The sequence below is a fragment of the Pan paniscus genome, chromosome 14 (assembly GCF_029289425.2).
Source record: "Pan paniscus chromosome 14, NHGRI_mPanPan1-v2.0_pri, whole genome shotgun sequence".
Classification (NCBI taxonomy): Eukaryota; Metazoa; Chordata; class Mammalia; order Primates; family Hominidae; genus Pan; species Pan paniscus.
Window position 1 is genome coordinate 25,116,096 of NC_073263.2, and position 14,027 is coordinate 25,130,122.

Below are 14,027 nucleotides of genomic sequence, written 5' to 3' on the forward strand. Positions count from 1 at the left end.
AAATGTGAGTTAGTCTTGTTTTGTCTAGTATACAATTTAACTCCAGTGTTCCTTTGCTGATTTTCTGTCTAGATGATCTGTCCATTACTGACAGTGGGAAGCTGAGGTCCCCTACTACTATTGTATTGCAGTCTATCTCTTGCTTTAGATATATTAATGTTTGCTTTATATTTTTGGGTGCTCTGGTGTTGAGTGCATAGATATTTATAGTTGCCTTTATCATTATAAAAATGACATTCTTTGTCTTTGACTTGTAGTCCGTTTTGTGTAGTATAAGAATAGGTAATCCTACTATTTTTTGGTTTTCACTTGCATGGACTATCTTTTTCCATCTCTTTCATTCTATGTGTGTCTGTATAGGTGATATCGGTTTCTTGTAGGCAGCATATAGCTGAGTCTTGTTTCTTTATCCATTCAGCTATATATATCTTTTAATTAGAGAATTAAGTTCATTTACATGCAGTGTTATCATTGATAAGTAAGGACTTACTACTGCCATTTTTCTGCTTGTTTTCTCATTGTTTGATAACTTCCTTCCTTCCTTCCTTCCTTCCTTCCTTCCTTCCTTCTTTCAGTCCTTCTTTTCTTTTTTCCATCTTCCTTTGTGGTTAAGTGATTTTCTCAGGTAATAGGTTTTAATTTGTTGCTTTTTATTTTTAGTGTATCTATTATAGGTTTTTGCACTGTGGTCATCACAAGGCTTGCAGAAACATCTTGTAGATATAACAAGTTGTTTTTAAAGAGATGACAACTTAGATCACAGAAAGGAATAGAAACAATAAACTAAAAAAACCTCTGTGTTTTAACTCCATCTCCCCTACATATTTATTTTTTTGTTACCTCAATTTGGATATATTTATACTGCCTATTTCTTAGCAGGTTGCTGTATGTGTTTTCGTTTTTGATAGATTTGTCTTTTGGGCTTCATACTAGAGTTATGAGTGTATTGCACACCACAATTACAGTATTAGAGTATTCTGGGTATGTCTATATGCTTAATTTTACTAGTGGGTTTTATACCTTCAAATGTTTTCTATTTGCATGTTAGTGTTTCTTTTTCTTTCAAATTGAAGAACCTCCTTTAGTATATCTTGTAAGATGGATCTGGTGATGGTAAATTCTCTCAGCTTTTGTTTTTCTGGGAAAGCCTTTATTTCTCCTTCATAGTTGAGGGACAGCTTTGCTGGATACAGTATTCTTGGATAGAAATTTTTTTTCTTTTAGCACTTTGAAAATTTTGTTCCACTCCCTTCTGGCCTGTTTGGTTTCCATTGATAAGTCTGTTGCCAGATGAATTGGAGGTTCTTTATACGTTATTTGCTTCTTTTCTGTTGCTACTTTTAGGATCCTCTTTGTCCTTGATCTTTGAGAAAGTGATTATTACATGCCTTGGGGAAGTCTTATTTGGGTCAGATCTGTTTGTTGTTCTCTGACATTCCTGTACCTGGATGTTTATCTCTTTCTCAAGTTTTGGAAAGTTTTCTGTTATTTTTTTGAGTAAGCTTTTTACTCCTTGCTCTTGTTTAACTCCCTCTTGAACACCAGTGATTCTTAGACTTTGTCTTTTGAGGTAATTTCCTTTATCTTGTTGACAATCTTTGTTCCTTTTTATTCTTTTTTCTTCTCTGTGTATTTTCAAATTGCCTGTCTTTGAGCTCATTTATTCTTACTTCTGCTGGATTCATTCTCCTACTGACAGCCTCTAATGAGTTTTTCAGTTCCTCAAATACATTTCTCAGTTTGAAGATTTCTGTTTGTTTTTATTATTATTTCAATCTCTTCATGAAATTTCTCTGATACATTTTTGAGTTGCTTTTCTGTGTTATCTTGAAAATCACCGAGTTCCCTTAAAACTGCTATTTTGAATTCTTGTTCAGAGAGCTCACATATCACCGTCTTGTTAGGGTTAGTCACTGGATCCTTGCTTCGTTTGTTCAGGGAAGTCATGGTTCCCTGTTTGCTGCTGTCACTTATGAATGTATGTGTATATGTTTGCATTGGAGAATTAGTTAGTTATTTCAGTCTTCTCTGTCTGGATTCTTTTGCTTTTTATTGGATATATTTGCTTAAGAGATTCATTGTAATTTACCTGTTGAATTTCTTTCTTTTCCCATTAGGTCACTGCCTCCTTTTGAGCATTAGATGGTGCCTTAAGCCCATGTTTGTCTCCACTCTAATAAACAATTGGAGCACTGCCCATCCCAAATGGAAATGGTGCCAAAGGGGATAGCCTAGCAGTGTGGGAAGGTGAATTAGGGGTTTGTTCTCAGGGGACCTGTGGGATGAACCTCCTACAGCATGGTGCTGCTAAGCAGACACTCCAATTTGGTATCTCTTTGGCCAACTTATAGAGCAAAGTTTCCAGAGTTGGGGGATAGTAGTCCTGCCTCCTCACTTTGTCTCTGGCTGTCCCCAGGGATATTTCTTCCTTCAAGCACTCCCCATGCTTCCTGTGAGTTGAGGTAGGAACAGGTATCCTGCCAGGGAACTCAAGATGATGGGGAAGCTGCCCGTCACCTTGATTTTCCTTTTTCCAGTGTTAAACTGAGAGTTGGGGGAGATTTTCCACGTGCTTGGTGCTGGCAGATTGGGGAGAGGGATGTCTTGGCTGTGGATGTCTCCTTCTCTTACCATCTACTTGGAGCTTTTTTACTTCTCTGTGGCACTGAGAACTGTCTCATCCTCATATTCTAGTTTTGGGATATTTGTGGTGATAACCTTAGTGCTGTAAATTTGGTTTTTGTTTTCTGTGTGGGGAATGAAGCCAGCTTGCTTCCATGCCACCATTTTGGAACCAGAAACCTCATTGTATTACACCTTATAGTGCTCTGCTGAATTAAATTCAAATAGGAAGTTTGAACAAATTTACCTCCTCAGCAATTATCCTAAATCCCTGCTACTCAAAGTGTGGTCATTGTACCAGTAGCATTGAACTCACCTGGGAACTTGTTAGAAATGTGGAATCTCAGGCCCACCCCAGACCTACTGAATCAGAATCTGCATTTTAATAAGCTCTCCAGGAGACTGGTGTGTTCAAGAAGTACTGTCCTGCAATATTCTGGTAGACTCATTTTGATAGGTGCTGCCTTTAGCTGTTTGTAGTGTTATATCTTTAATTCTGTAACATGACAGCTAATGGCTATATATTTTGGCAATTATTTTAATGCCACACAATAACCTTTTCCTGGATGAATGTTAATTTCTCTGAATTATTGATCATGCTTACTCTATCTCAGGATGCAAGCATTTGGGCTCGTTTTTCTAGTTCTAGTAGAGTAAAAGTCAGTATGCATTTCCCTCTCCACTTCTACCCTCTTATATTTCATTTCTTGCCACAAGCAAGATTCCTTTCCTCCTCAACTCTCCATCTTCATGGTTCTCAGGGATATGCAGGTCCTTAAGCACAGTCAGCATTTGCTCAAGTGGAAAATATTCATATATAGCTGGGGTAATGTGCCAACTGTGTGCATGTGTATCTGGTTTATACAGATGGAATGTCAGGTTCAAATGTTACAATCAAGCTATCTTGCAAGATAGTTTCTACACTCTTATTTTACAGTATGTGAACTTTCTTTTTGTTTTTTGCTGACAAATGTTGATTGCTTTATTTCAGTGGTCAGGATTGCTGTAGAGGTATGCATGATATGCCATTTGATTTTGTCCACTAAGCCATAGTTAAGAAGACTTTGTATTGTGAGCTATCACACATGAGTTTTGTGTATTTTCCCTACTTTTTAATGAGCTTAATGTCAGCTGTTGATTCTGGCCAAATTTCACAGTGACATCCTGTTATGCCACAGGGCCACTTAAACAAGGAGGAGATCCATGTCAGCAAATTTCTAGCTAATTCAGGGATAGTCTTTCAAGTTACATATTGTTTAAGTTTTGACTCTTTAAAAAGTGGTCTTCATATAACATCACATACATTTTTAGCACCTTAGGTAGAAGTTGCTAAAAATGATTTTGTCTTTAAGGATAACTCTGATCACTGTATTGTGAAATGCGAGGCCATTGTACCATGGGGCATGATTTTCTCTGAGGCAGTGGCAGATGGGACTATTGGCAGTGGGACTATTTCTTGTTCCATCAAATGACCTCTGGCTGCTATATTTTTGAGTAGTCCACTTTGGTTTTACTCTGTTGTTCCAGGTTTGGTTGCTGTCCAGTCTCACAGTAGTGTACCTTGCTTCTGGTGTATTCTGTCTCCTGAGCCCTTCGCCCTTCTATTGGGGTGCTTCTAATTTGTTGTAAATTAAAAACCTGCTAGATAATCTTTTTTTTATTTATTATACTTTAAGTTCTAGGGTACATGTGCACAATGTGCAGGTTTGTTACATATGCATACATGTGCCATGTTGGTGTGCTGCACCCATTAACTCATCATTTATATTAGGTGTATCTCCTAATGCTATCCCTACCCCCTTCCCCCACCCCACAATAGGCCCCAGTGTGTGATGTTCCCCTTCTGTGTCCATGTGTTCTCATTGTTCAATTCCCTCCTATAAGTGAGAACATGTGGTGTTTGGTTTTCTGTCCTTGTGAAAGTTTGCTCAGAATGATGAAAACCTGCTGGATAATCTTGCTAGAATATATTATAATTAAGAATAGGCTCATAGTGATGTCTTCAGAGGGTGAGCTAGGAATCATATAGGTACTTTTATGGTGCAAACTTGAATAAAATGTGTGAGCAGCCACAGCTGGTTTGGTTCATTTTGCCTTTGGGTTATTTCACTGTTCACTCACTATCTGCTATGTGCTAGGAACATATGGAATTGAAGTAAACATTCTTGTCGTTCCCATAATCTGTTCTGGGGATAGATAAAATACTAAGCAAAGCATTATGCCTATATGATATAGGTGTAAACACTGTACTGTAGGCTTGCATGAGGAGTGTCATTATAAATTTGACCAGACTTACTGAAAGATGTAAGATTGGGTGGAAGGAAGGATACTTTGGTCATGGAGAGACAGGTAGGGTGTAAGGGAGAGGATGTCCTAGGTGGAAGCAAAAGTGTGAGCAAACATGATCAAATAAAGGGTGTGTGGAAGGAATGGAATTTATTTGGGTGTGGTTGAAGCATGAAACATCTGTGGTGGTTACCCAGAGGGGAACATCGAATTGTTATTCACACGCCTGCTGTTCATAGCATATAGCTCCTAGAAGGTGGGTAGATATCTCTGCTTATGTTGTGTGAAAATTAAAGAAGCACATGTATATCTTCCAATGTAGAAAACAAAGACCACATTGGAAGATTTTCTCATCAGGGGCGCCATTTTACAAACTAAAGCTCTTTAGGAGAAGATACACAGCAATTTCCTTGTCATGAGTTTTGAAACTTTTTTTTTAAACCATTTGTAAAACTTTCTAAACTTCTTGTCCTGTTCTTGTGTTTTAGAGTTTACATCTATAACTGATAGTATTATTTTTCTTTGCACTTACAGTACGGCCAAGTACAGCGTGTTGACATTTCTACCTCGATTCTTGTATGAGCAGATTAGAAGAGCTGCTAATGCCTTCTTTCTCTTCATTGCCTTATTACAGGTAATGGTTTTTTAACAGTTCCTTGGAATTCACTTAATTACATGTAAAATGAGATTTTGCTAAAGGTTCCTGAACTGCTAAAGTGTTATAATCTTGGAATATAGTTTGTTTCCCTCCTCCAGTCATTGTTTGATAGAGTGAAAAAGCCTGACTTTGTATACAGGGAGATTTCTTTTGGTATGGCCTTAAGGATGATTGCAGTGACTGAAAGAGGCATTGAAAAGTGGCCTCAGGGACATACTTTTAAGCCTTTTTCTGTTCCAAACACATAACCAATGTTGGATAAAATTTTAAAAAATATGTAAAATACATAGCTAGTTTTTAAAGTAAGGTAATTATTTTTGAGTAACAGAAATGGAACAGAACGGCAAAAGTGTGAAACGTGCATGACTGCCATAATTTTCTGTTCATGGAGAGGATTTTTAATGTGCCAACTTCTTACTTGTGGTCTCTTATCTTCCAGCAAATTCCAGATGTATCTCCAACAGGAAGATATACCACCCTGGTGCCATTGATCATTATTTTAACAATTGCAGGCATCAAAGAGATTGTAGAAGATTTTGTAAGTTTTTGCTTTTGGATAATAAAATCATTGTAGGCAGTAGATAATAACTTATGTGTTGCCTCGGGTGATATATTTAAGGCAGGAAATTGGGCTATAGCTTAACCAGCCTCTTTAGACACCTGATGGTATTTTTAGGGGGAGGTAATGTATACTCAGAGTGTCCTAAATACCTGTACAGTGACACTAAACAGTTCAAACTTTGTTTTCAAATATTAGGTCTCTGGAGCCCCATTGATTTTTATCACTGATGTTCCTTATAGCCTGCTTTAGAGCTTGCTAATTTGGGCAGCAAATGAAGGATTGCTGTGTTGTCTAGGATGGCAGCATTGTCTCGCTCTGCCTGAGGCAATTTTACAAGAATCTTCTCCCCTCACAATCATCCTAGTGTACCTCCAAGTTCATTGGCTACAGCAACTATATTCCTTTTCCCTCTCTTTCTTGCTCTGTCTCCCCCTATATATTTGTGTGTGTGTATATATATATATATGTTTGCGTGTGCTGTCTCTCTGTCTCTGGATCTTCCTCTCCTCCCTTACATACACACATACCTTGCTTTCACAAACATATATGCATCTTTCTGGGAATAGGTATGTAAATAAATATAATACAGGTTAAGCATCCCTAAATCCAAAAACCCCAAATCTGAAATGCTTCAAAATCCAAAACTTTTGCATGCCGACATGATGCCACAAGTGGAAAACTCCACACCTGACCTCATGTGATGGCTGCACAAAATTATTATAAACACTGTATGAAGTTACCTTCAGGTTATGTGCATAAAGTGAATATGAAGCATAAATAAATTTCATGTTTAGACTTGGGTCCCATCCCAGAGACACCTCATTGGGTATATGCAAATACTCCAGGATCTGAAACAATCTGAAATATAAAACACTTCTGGTCCTGAGCATGTCAGATAAGGGATCTTCAACCTGTACACATCGAAGCAAAGTTACTTTATCAATAAAATGAAGTTGGCTGTTTGTTGTTGGGTTCATCACCCTGAATAATCATTTCAGTCTGATCTAAAGCAAGGAGTGAAAAGTTTTGTACTTCCAAGTGCTAGAACCAAAATAAAACAATTGAAACTAGAGGAGACCACTTCTAAACTTAGGGAGTGCTGATAGATCACAAAATTGTCTAACTGAATTTTACAGCATGAGCATTATTGGCAGTTAGTTTCCTTGTCCCCTGTAATTTCCTGATTGTTTTGTTTGCTATTTCAATTATTCATGTGGAACTTTTGAATGTTAGAACTATTTTTTTTCTTTCTGTAACAGAAGCGACACAAGGCAGACAATGCAGTTAACAAAAAGAAAACAATAGGTAAGATCCCAGGCTGAATGACTTTTTCCACTGGAAAACTTAAGAATGAGGCCTGCATTTAAGGAATTTTAAATAAGTAGTGAACGGTATTGAGATAAATTGGGAAGATGATCTATAAAATACTTTAAAGAAATAGTAAAATAACAAACAAACTGAACATAATTTTAGTCCTGATAATTAAGTTTGAACAGCATTTGTGTATTTTAGAATGTTAGAAAAGATTGTAATTTTCAGGAACTAGACAGTTTTTATGTCCATAAAAAGTCTAAGCATTCATGTCCTTCATTTATAATCTCTCCTTACTTCCCTCTTCTACTTTTTATTGTTTTATTTCTACAACATCAATTTTTTGTTTGTTTGTTTCATTTTTTGAGACAGGGTCTCACTCCTGTTGCCCAGGCTGGACTGCAGTGGCATGATCATGGCTCACTGTAGCTTTGACCTCCCAGGCTCAGGTGATCCTCCCACCTCAGCCTCTTGAGTAGCTGGGACTACAGGCAAGCACCACCACCCCCGACTAATTTTTGTATTTTTGGTAGAGATGGGTTTCACCGTGTTGCCCAGGCTAGTCTCAAACTTCTGGGCTCAAGCAATCTGCCTGCCTTGGCTTCCCAAAGTGTTAGGATTACAGGTATGAGCCACTGCGCCCAGCTGTTCAGTTTTTTTTAAATTGTGGAACAGCAGGCTTTTTTTTTTCTTCTGGGCTGAAAATAAGTAGATTTAACTTACATACATACATAAACATTTACGTGTATGCATTAATGTATATATGTTACAGAGGTACATACCATACGTTGGTGTTCCATTTTGAGGGTGGGGGTGCTGATGTTATGCCATCATGGCTAAAGATAGGGTATGTTAGAATTAATAAATGGAATTCTAAAAGAAAGCTTTTGGATTTTAGGAAGCTGATTCAGTTTATCACCAGTATTAACCAATATTTTATTTTTCTCTTTTTCAGTGTTAAGAAATGGTATGTGGCATACCATTATGTGGAAAGAGGTAAAAACTAATTTTAAAGATGTACCAGTACTATTGGTTTGAAGACGTGTAATAAATTGCTGGTCTTGATTGCAGTATAAAGTTTGTGTTAGACATAGTAGAGTTTTCCATGAGGTCTGCTGAGACCTGATGCTTGTTTACTCTGTCCCTTGCACCTTCTAGTAAGGGCCCAATGTGTCACTTCAAGCTATGAACTTCATCGCTCCTGAGTGACATTTCTGAAATCTCAAAGTATTTTCTAGTTTCTAAATCCAATTTGAGAAATATTTTCCCTGGTCCTCTGTTGTCTTAACCTAAGTTAAAGTTTATTTTTGTTTTTAGCATTTGTGATTCTCACTTTAAACATTTTTGGGTGGAAAGGTCATTAACTACAGAGTGGTGGAAAGGGGGTAAGAAACCACCCCGTTTCCGTTCTAGCACAGCAGTTAGCTGTTCTTAATAATAGCAAGGAAAGCTTTGCTTCCACGTCCCTGGAAGTATGAGGTTTAGAGGGTTGAAGAATGGTGTGGTTTTTTGGTTGTTTATGGTGATGAGTAGAAAATTTAGAAGAAATCTGCCATACCATCTAGGTATTTTATATCTGATAAAATTAGCTTTTTAAATGAGTGTTTTAGCTGGACCTTCTTAATGGACGCAAGATGTGTTGGGGGATGACTCTTATTAGTCCAGCATTCAAAGCCGATTAACATGATTTCAAAAGAAAACAGCTTTTTAGAAGGGTAACTTGAAGTGGTTCTTCTTGCTAAATAAACATTTAGTAAACAATGTTTTTAAATGCCTCTTACAGTCTTTTATATCTGAAAAATGCCCGTGATATGGTAACTGCAGCATTTGCTTTAGTTTTCGTTTTACTTTACTTTGTTTTAGGAGAATCCGCCACCCTTTAAAGAAATTTCTCCTTTATAGTGTTTTACAGTAACACCTTAACCTTTGCTGCAATCTTGAAGTCGTATGCTGCAAACATTCATCAACCTCACGTTTGGAAAGGTCATGGTTCTTGGTCAGGAGGTTGGGAATTCTTGACTCAAAGTGGGAGAGATGCTCCCAATGCTGAAGGAATTCAAGGGTTCTCCCAGCACTGGGAAATTGCCCCTCTATTTCTCTAGGGTTCCTCTTGTTACTCCCTCCCCAGAAAGGTATCAGTATCAGCTAGAGTGAAGAATGATTTGGATTCAGAGGGCCTGACATTACTTGAAACAGCAGAAAATGGAGTGATGGTCTCTAATTGATGGTCTTCTGTGGTCCAGGAGCTGATGGCTTTGCAGACTCCTAAAACTCATGACTGTTTCCATCGTTCATTTGGGAGAAAAACAACAATAACAAAGAAACACCAGTTATGTACTGTACCACATGCAGTTTTATTTCCATTTAAAATGTATTTACTTGGTTTATTTCAGTGGAGCTCCTGGCTTGTGCCAGAGATTGTACTAGGCATGGGAAGAATGAAGCTCAGCGCTTCCCTTAAGGAGTTTCAAACTTCAGTGGGCATCCCAGTCACCGTCCACAGGGCTGCTGGAACCCAGATGGCTGGGCCCACTCCCAGGCTATCTGATTCACTGGGTCTCAGGTGGGGCCCTAGAATTTACACATTTAAACAAATTACTAGTTGAAGCTGATGCCGATGGTGTAGGGAGCACACTCAAGAACCACCGGTGTCCTGGGAGAGAGAGGCAACCAACCTAACGCAGTGCAGTTGCTGAGCTCTGTGTAGGAGAAAGCTTCCACTTTGGGAAGAGCTGGGAGGGGCCACCTACCTAGACCCAGTGGTTCAGATCAGGAAAGTCTGCCCTCCAGAGATGCTCTAGTGCGCTCTTGAAGGGTGAATCAGGGGTAACTAGCTGCGGAACTGTGAGTAGTTCAATGTGAGGATGAGAATACAGGAGAGGGCAGAGGTGTCAGGCAAGGGGAAGCTGGCTGTCCTTAAGGTCCCCAAAATGATAATAATCTAATCTGAAGTGCTGAAGCTCAGATCTGCTGTCCCCTGGGCTGTAGCTGAGTCACTGGTGAGCGCCGAGAGGCAGCTCTCAGATGGATCTCAGTGGCTTTGATTGACTTCGAGAGGATCTTTCAGCTACTTCCTCAAAATTAAGAGACTTGAGGAACTCTCTGAGGCTAGAGTGGATTCAGCGATCTGGAAGGTTTCTGTTCCCAGTGTACTAATTCTTTGAGGGAGTATTGCACACACAAGAAACAATCATGTAAGAACATTAAAACCATTCCAGGCCGGGCATGCTCACACCTGCAATCCCAGCACTTTGGGAGGCTGAGGCGGCTGGATCACTTTAGCTCAGGAGCTCAAGATCAGCCTGGGCAACATGGTCAAACCCCATCTCTACAAAAAAATACAAAAATCAGCTGGGCGTGGTGGTGCGTGTCTGTAATCCCAGCTACTCAGGAGGATGAGGTGGGAGGATCACTTGAGCATGGGAGGTGGAGGTTGCAGTGAGCCTTGATCGCACCACTGCACTCTAGCCTGGGTGACAGAGCGAGACCCTGTCTCAAAAACAGAAAACAAACAACCAAAAAAAATATTTTTTTTCAAGCAAAATCCAAGTAAGTCATTTCTTATGTACACAAAACTTCTTAGTACTTGGTTACTGGGATATGAATGTTTATTTAGAGAGTAAAGATGAGAGAAAGCCATAATTTCTCTTGTCCTCCCACTTTGAATTAAAAAAAATCCACTGCCTTTTTTCATTTGAAAACATGACAAATTTTCTTGTCTAGTGGTTTTTTCTTTACTTCTTCTGATTTTTATATGTAATTAAACTATTCATATGAAATCGTTTTAATTTTATTTTATTCTTTTTAGACGGAGTCTCACTCTGTTGCTCAGGCTGGAGTGCAGTGGTGCCGTCTTGGCTCACTGCAACCTCTGCCTCCTGGGTTCAAGCGATTCTCCTGCCTCAGCCTCCCAAGTAGCTGGGACTACAGGTGCCCACCACCATGCCCAGTTAATTTTTTTTTTTTTTTAGTGAGATGGGGGTTTCACCATGTTAGCCAGGCTGGTCTTAAACTCCTGACCTCAAGTGATCTGCCTGCTTCGGCCTCCCAAAGTGTTGGGATTATAAGTGTGAGCCACTGTGCCTGGCCAAAATATTTTTTACTTTTAAAAAACACTTTCAATTGACATAACATCCATTGCTTTTGTACTGGTGGTTGTTAAAACAGCTTTGTGGCATTTTCCCCAGACACTTTAATAAACAACTTAAAGCACCAATAGGATACCTTTCAGTAAATTTGCCTTTTTCCCAACAGAAAATTAAACATGGGCACCTGCTAGCTTGTAAGATCTGGCAGTTTTTCACAAGTATCGTATCACTTGAAATTCCTGGTTTCTAAGAGAATAGTAACATGGCTAGAATAGGAAATAGAAAGCATAAATGCCCACTTTGAGCTTTGCAACTATTACTGTACTAGTAATGGTCTTCTGGTATCGTCAGAGAATTCTAATGTCCTTGACCTTCACACTCATGATGTCCTTTCAGTTATGCTCCCACTGATGGAGACTGACATTTATATGGACCTGTTTTATGCCAGGTGCCGTGTATACTTCCTTAGTCACTGCATTCACCTTAAAAGGCCGGTGGCACTGTTTTCCTGTTTCAGACATGACACGCTGGGGCGCTGGGAGGCGAAGCAGCTTGCGGAGATCACAAAGCTAGCACACGGCTATAAAGCTAGGATTGGAGTTAGGCTTGCCTGATTTGAAAGCCCCTGTTCTCTCCACCCTAGTGCTTTCTGCGATGTTACTGAAAGGATTTGTAGACACTTCGCCATGGTACCATTTTGGAGACTACAGCCCTTTTCCTTGGCTTGAGATCTTCTGTCTAGTGGAGTCTGTTCCCCAAGGTGGTCTCTGACTTTGGCCGTGATCCTTTTTCTGGGAATTTCTTGAGGCTGTACAAATCTTCTCCATTTTATGTGGTATATTTCCAGGGGGACTTTCAGGTGCACTTTTCATGGGTGAATTTACTGTTGCCTTTTAATCAGAGCATTGGCCTTCCGTGCAGCTTGCCCAGTTTTGAATCCTGGTTCTAACACTCAGTGGCTGTATTACTGTGATCAAGTTATTTTGTTTTCTGCACCTCAATTTGTAAAACAGAGAAAAATTTATGTGTGTTAACTTAGTTGATCCTTGTAGTCACTCTATGAAATATGTGCCTTTATCCTCATTATATAGATGAGGAAACTGAGGTACACAGAGTTTATATAACTTGTTCATCATTACACAGCTCATCAGGGGTGCAGTGGGGATTGAGCCCAGGCTTTAGGCTGGCTCTGGTGGTGTGTGCATGACCGTTCTACCCTACTGTGTACAGCTATGGAAATGTTCAAGTATTTGTAAATGGATGCATAATTGTAAGAAAACGAGATCTTTATAGCTGTTCTGACTTAGCCCTTTTCTCCCTTTCCCTTTCCTTTTTTATTAAACATCATTGCAAAAGAAGGCAACATTACCAGTGTCTGCATGGAAGCACTTTCCTTTTGTTCTTGTCAAGGAAAATAATTTGGGCTTCTCTATCTTAAACTTCATGGTCTAGTTATATAATAATTTTTTCTTTAAATATTTAAGCACCTTTTTCACCATGTGTGTTTTGTTTCTTTTCTTTTGTGCCCCTCTGTCCTCATCCCTGTCTCTCTAGGTGGCAGTGGGAGACATTGTGAAGGTCGTCAATGGGCAGTATCTTCCAGCAGATGTGGTCCTGCTGTCATCCAGGTTAGCTGTGCTAGTAGGCACCTTTTTTGCAATAAATGTTAAGAACAATAAAATATTAAGCAGCACCTGGGGCAGTCTTGAGCAGCCTGTTCCCTTCTACCATCCTCTCTCTGTCCCATTCTTCCATTTCTTGTCATTTCCCTTCTCCTGCTGTGACCCTTGGTTTCTTTCTCACATTCATTCCTTTGTGCTTTTTCTGAACTCTTTTATGTGTGTTGACTCCACTTAGTCTCCTGGCTATTTGGGTTTTTTTTCTTATTTATAGGGGCACTGAGTCAAGAGCAGTGGAGTGGTCCATTCATTAATGTCAGGTTGCAGCATGTCTGAGATTTCAGAATCTGTTTCCTGATGGGCCCTGCCAGCAGTCTGTCCTGCAGAACCCAGTGCTGCACATTGATAGCTGTTCAAGAACCATGGGTGTTTTCTCAGCGTAATCGTGACCAGCAGATGGTGTTTGCTCTTCATCCATCCATGTTTTGCCCCTTTTCTGTCCAAGTATCATTTTCATATTCTCTAGGTAGTTTTATTCTAGGAAGGAATCATCACTCAGTGCAGTTCTTGACTTTTTTGGGGCTTGGTGCATGAAAGTACATAGCTAGGAAAGAAAGCCAAAATTAGGGCAAGAATTGACATCTATTCTTGAATTCAAGATTAAATTGTGTGACGTTAGGACTATAACTTCCTATATTTATACACTGTTGGGAATCATAGATACACATGCTGTTTGCATTTTCTTTGATTGCAGACAGCGTTTCTTGTATTGAAGTTAATCACTCATTGGATTTTGAGCCTAAGCATTAATTTTCTGCTTGAGATAATAGATTTAAAAATAGGACTCCAGGCCTGTGGAGGGGGAAAAAGAACCAATAACA

General features: G+C 39.3%; 1 protein-coding gene across 4 annotated transcripts in view; it reads left to right on the forward strand.

Annotated features, from left to right (window-relative positions):
- ATP8A2 (ATPase phospholipid transporting 8A2) overlaps window positions 1-14,027 on the forward strand; it is a 657,192-nt gene that overhangs the window by 147,734 nt on the left and 495,431 nt on the right. For all 4 annotated transcript variants that reach the window (XM_034936476.3, XM_055096569.1, XM_008971630.3 and 1 more), the window contains 5 exons: window positions 5,443-5,542; window positions 6,006-6,104; window positions 7,388-7,433; window positions 8,395-8,435; window positions 13,082-13,155. In XM_034936476.3, the coding sequence (XP_034792367.1) occupies window positions 5,443-5,542; window positions 6,006-6,104; window positions 7,388-7,433; window positions 8,395-8,435; window positions 13,082-13,155 (360 nt within the window). The remainder of the gene's footprint in view (window positions 1-5,442; window positions 5,543-6,005; window positions 6,105-7,387; window positions 7,434-8,394; window positions 8,436-13,081; window positions 13,156-14,027) is intronic.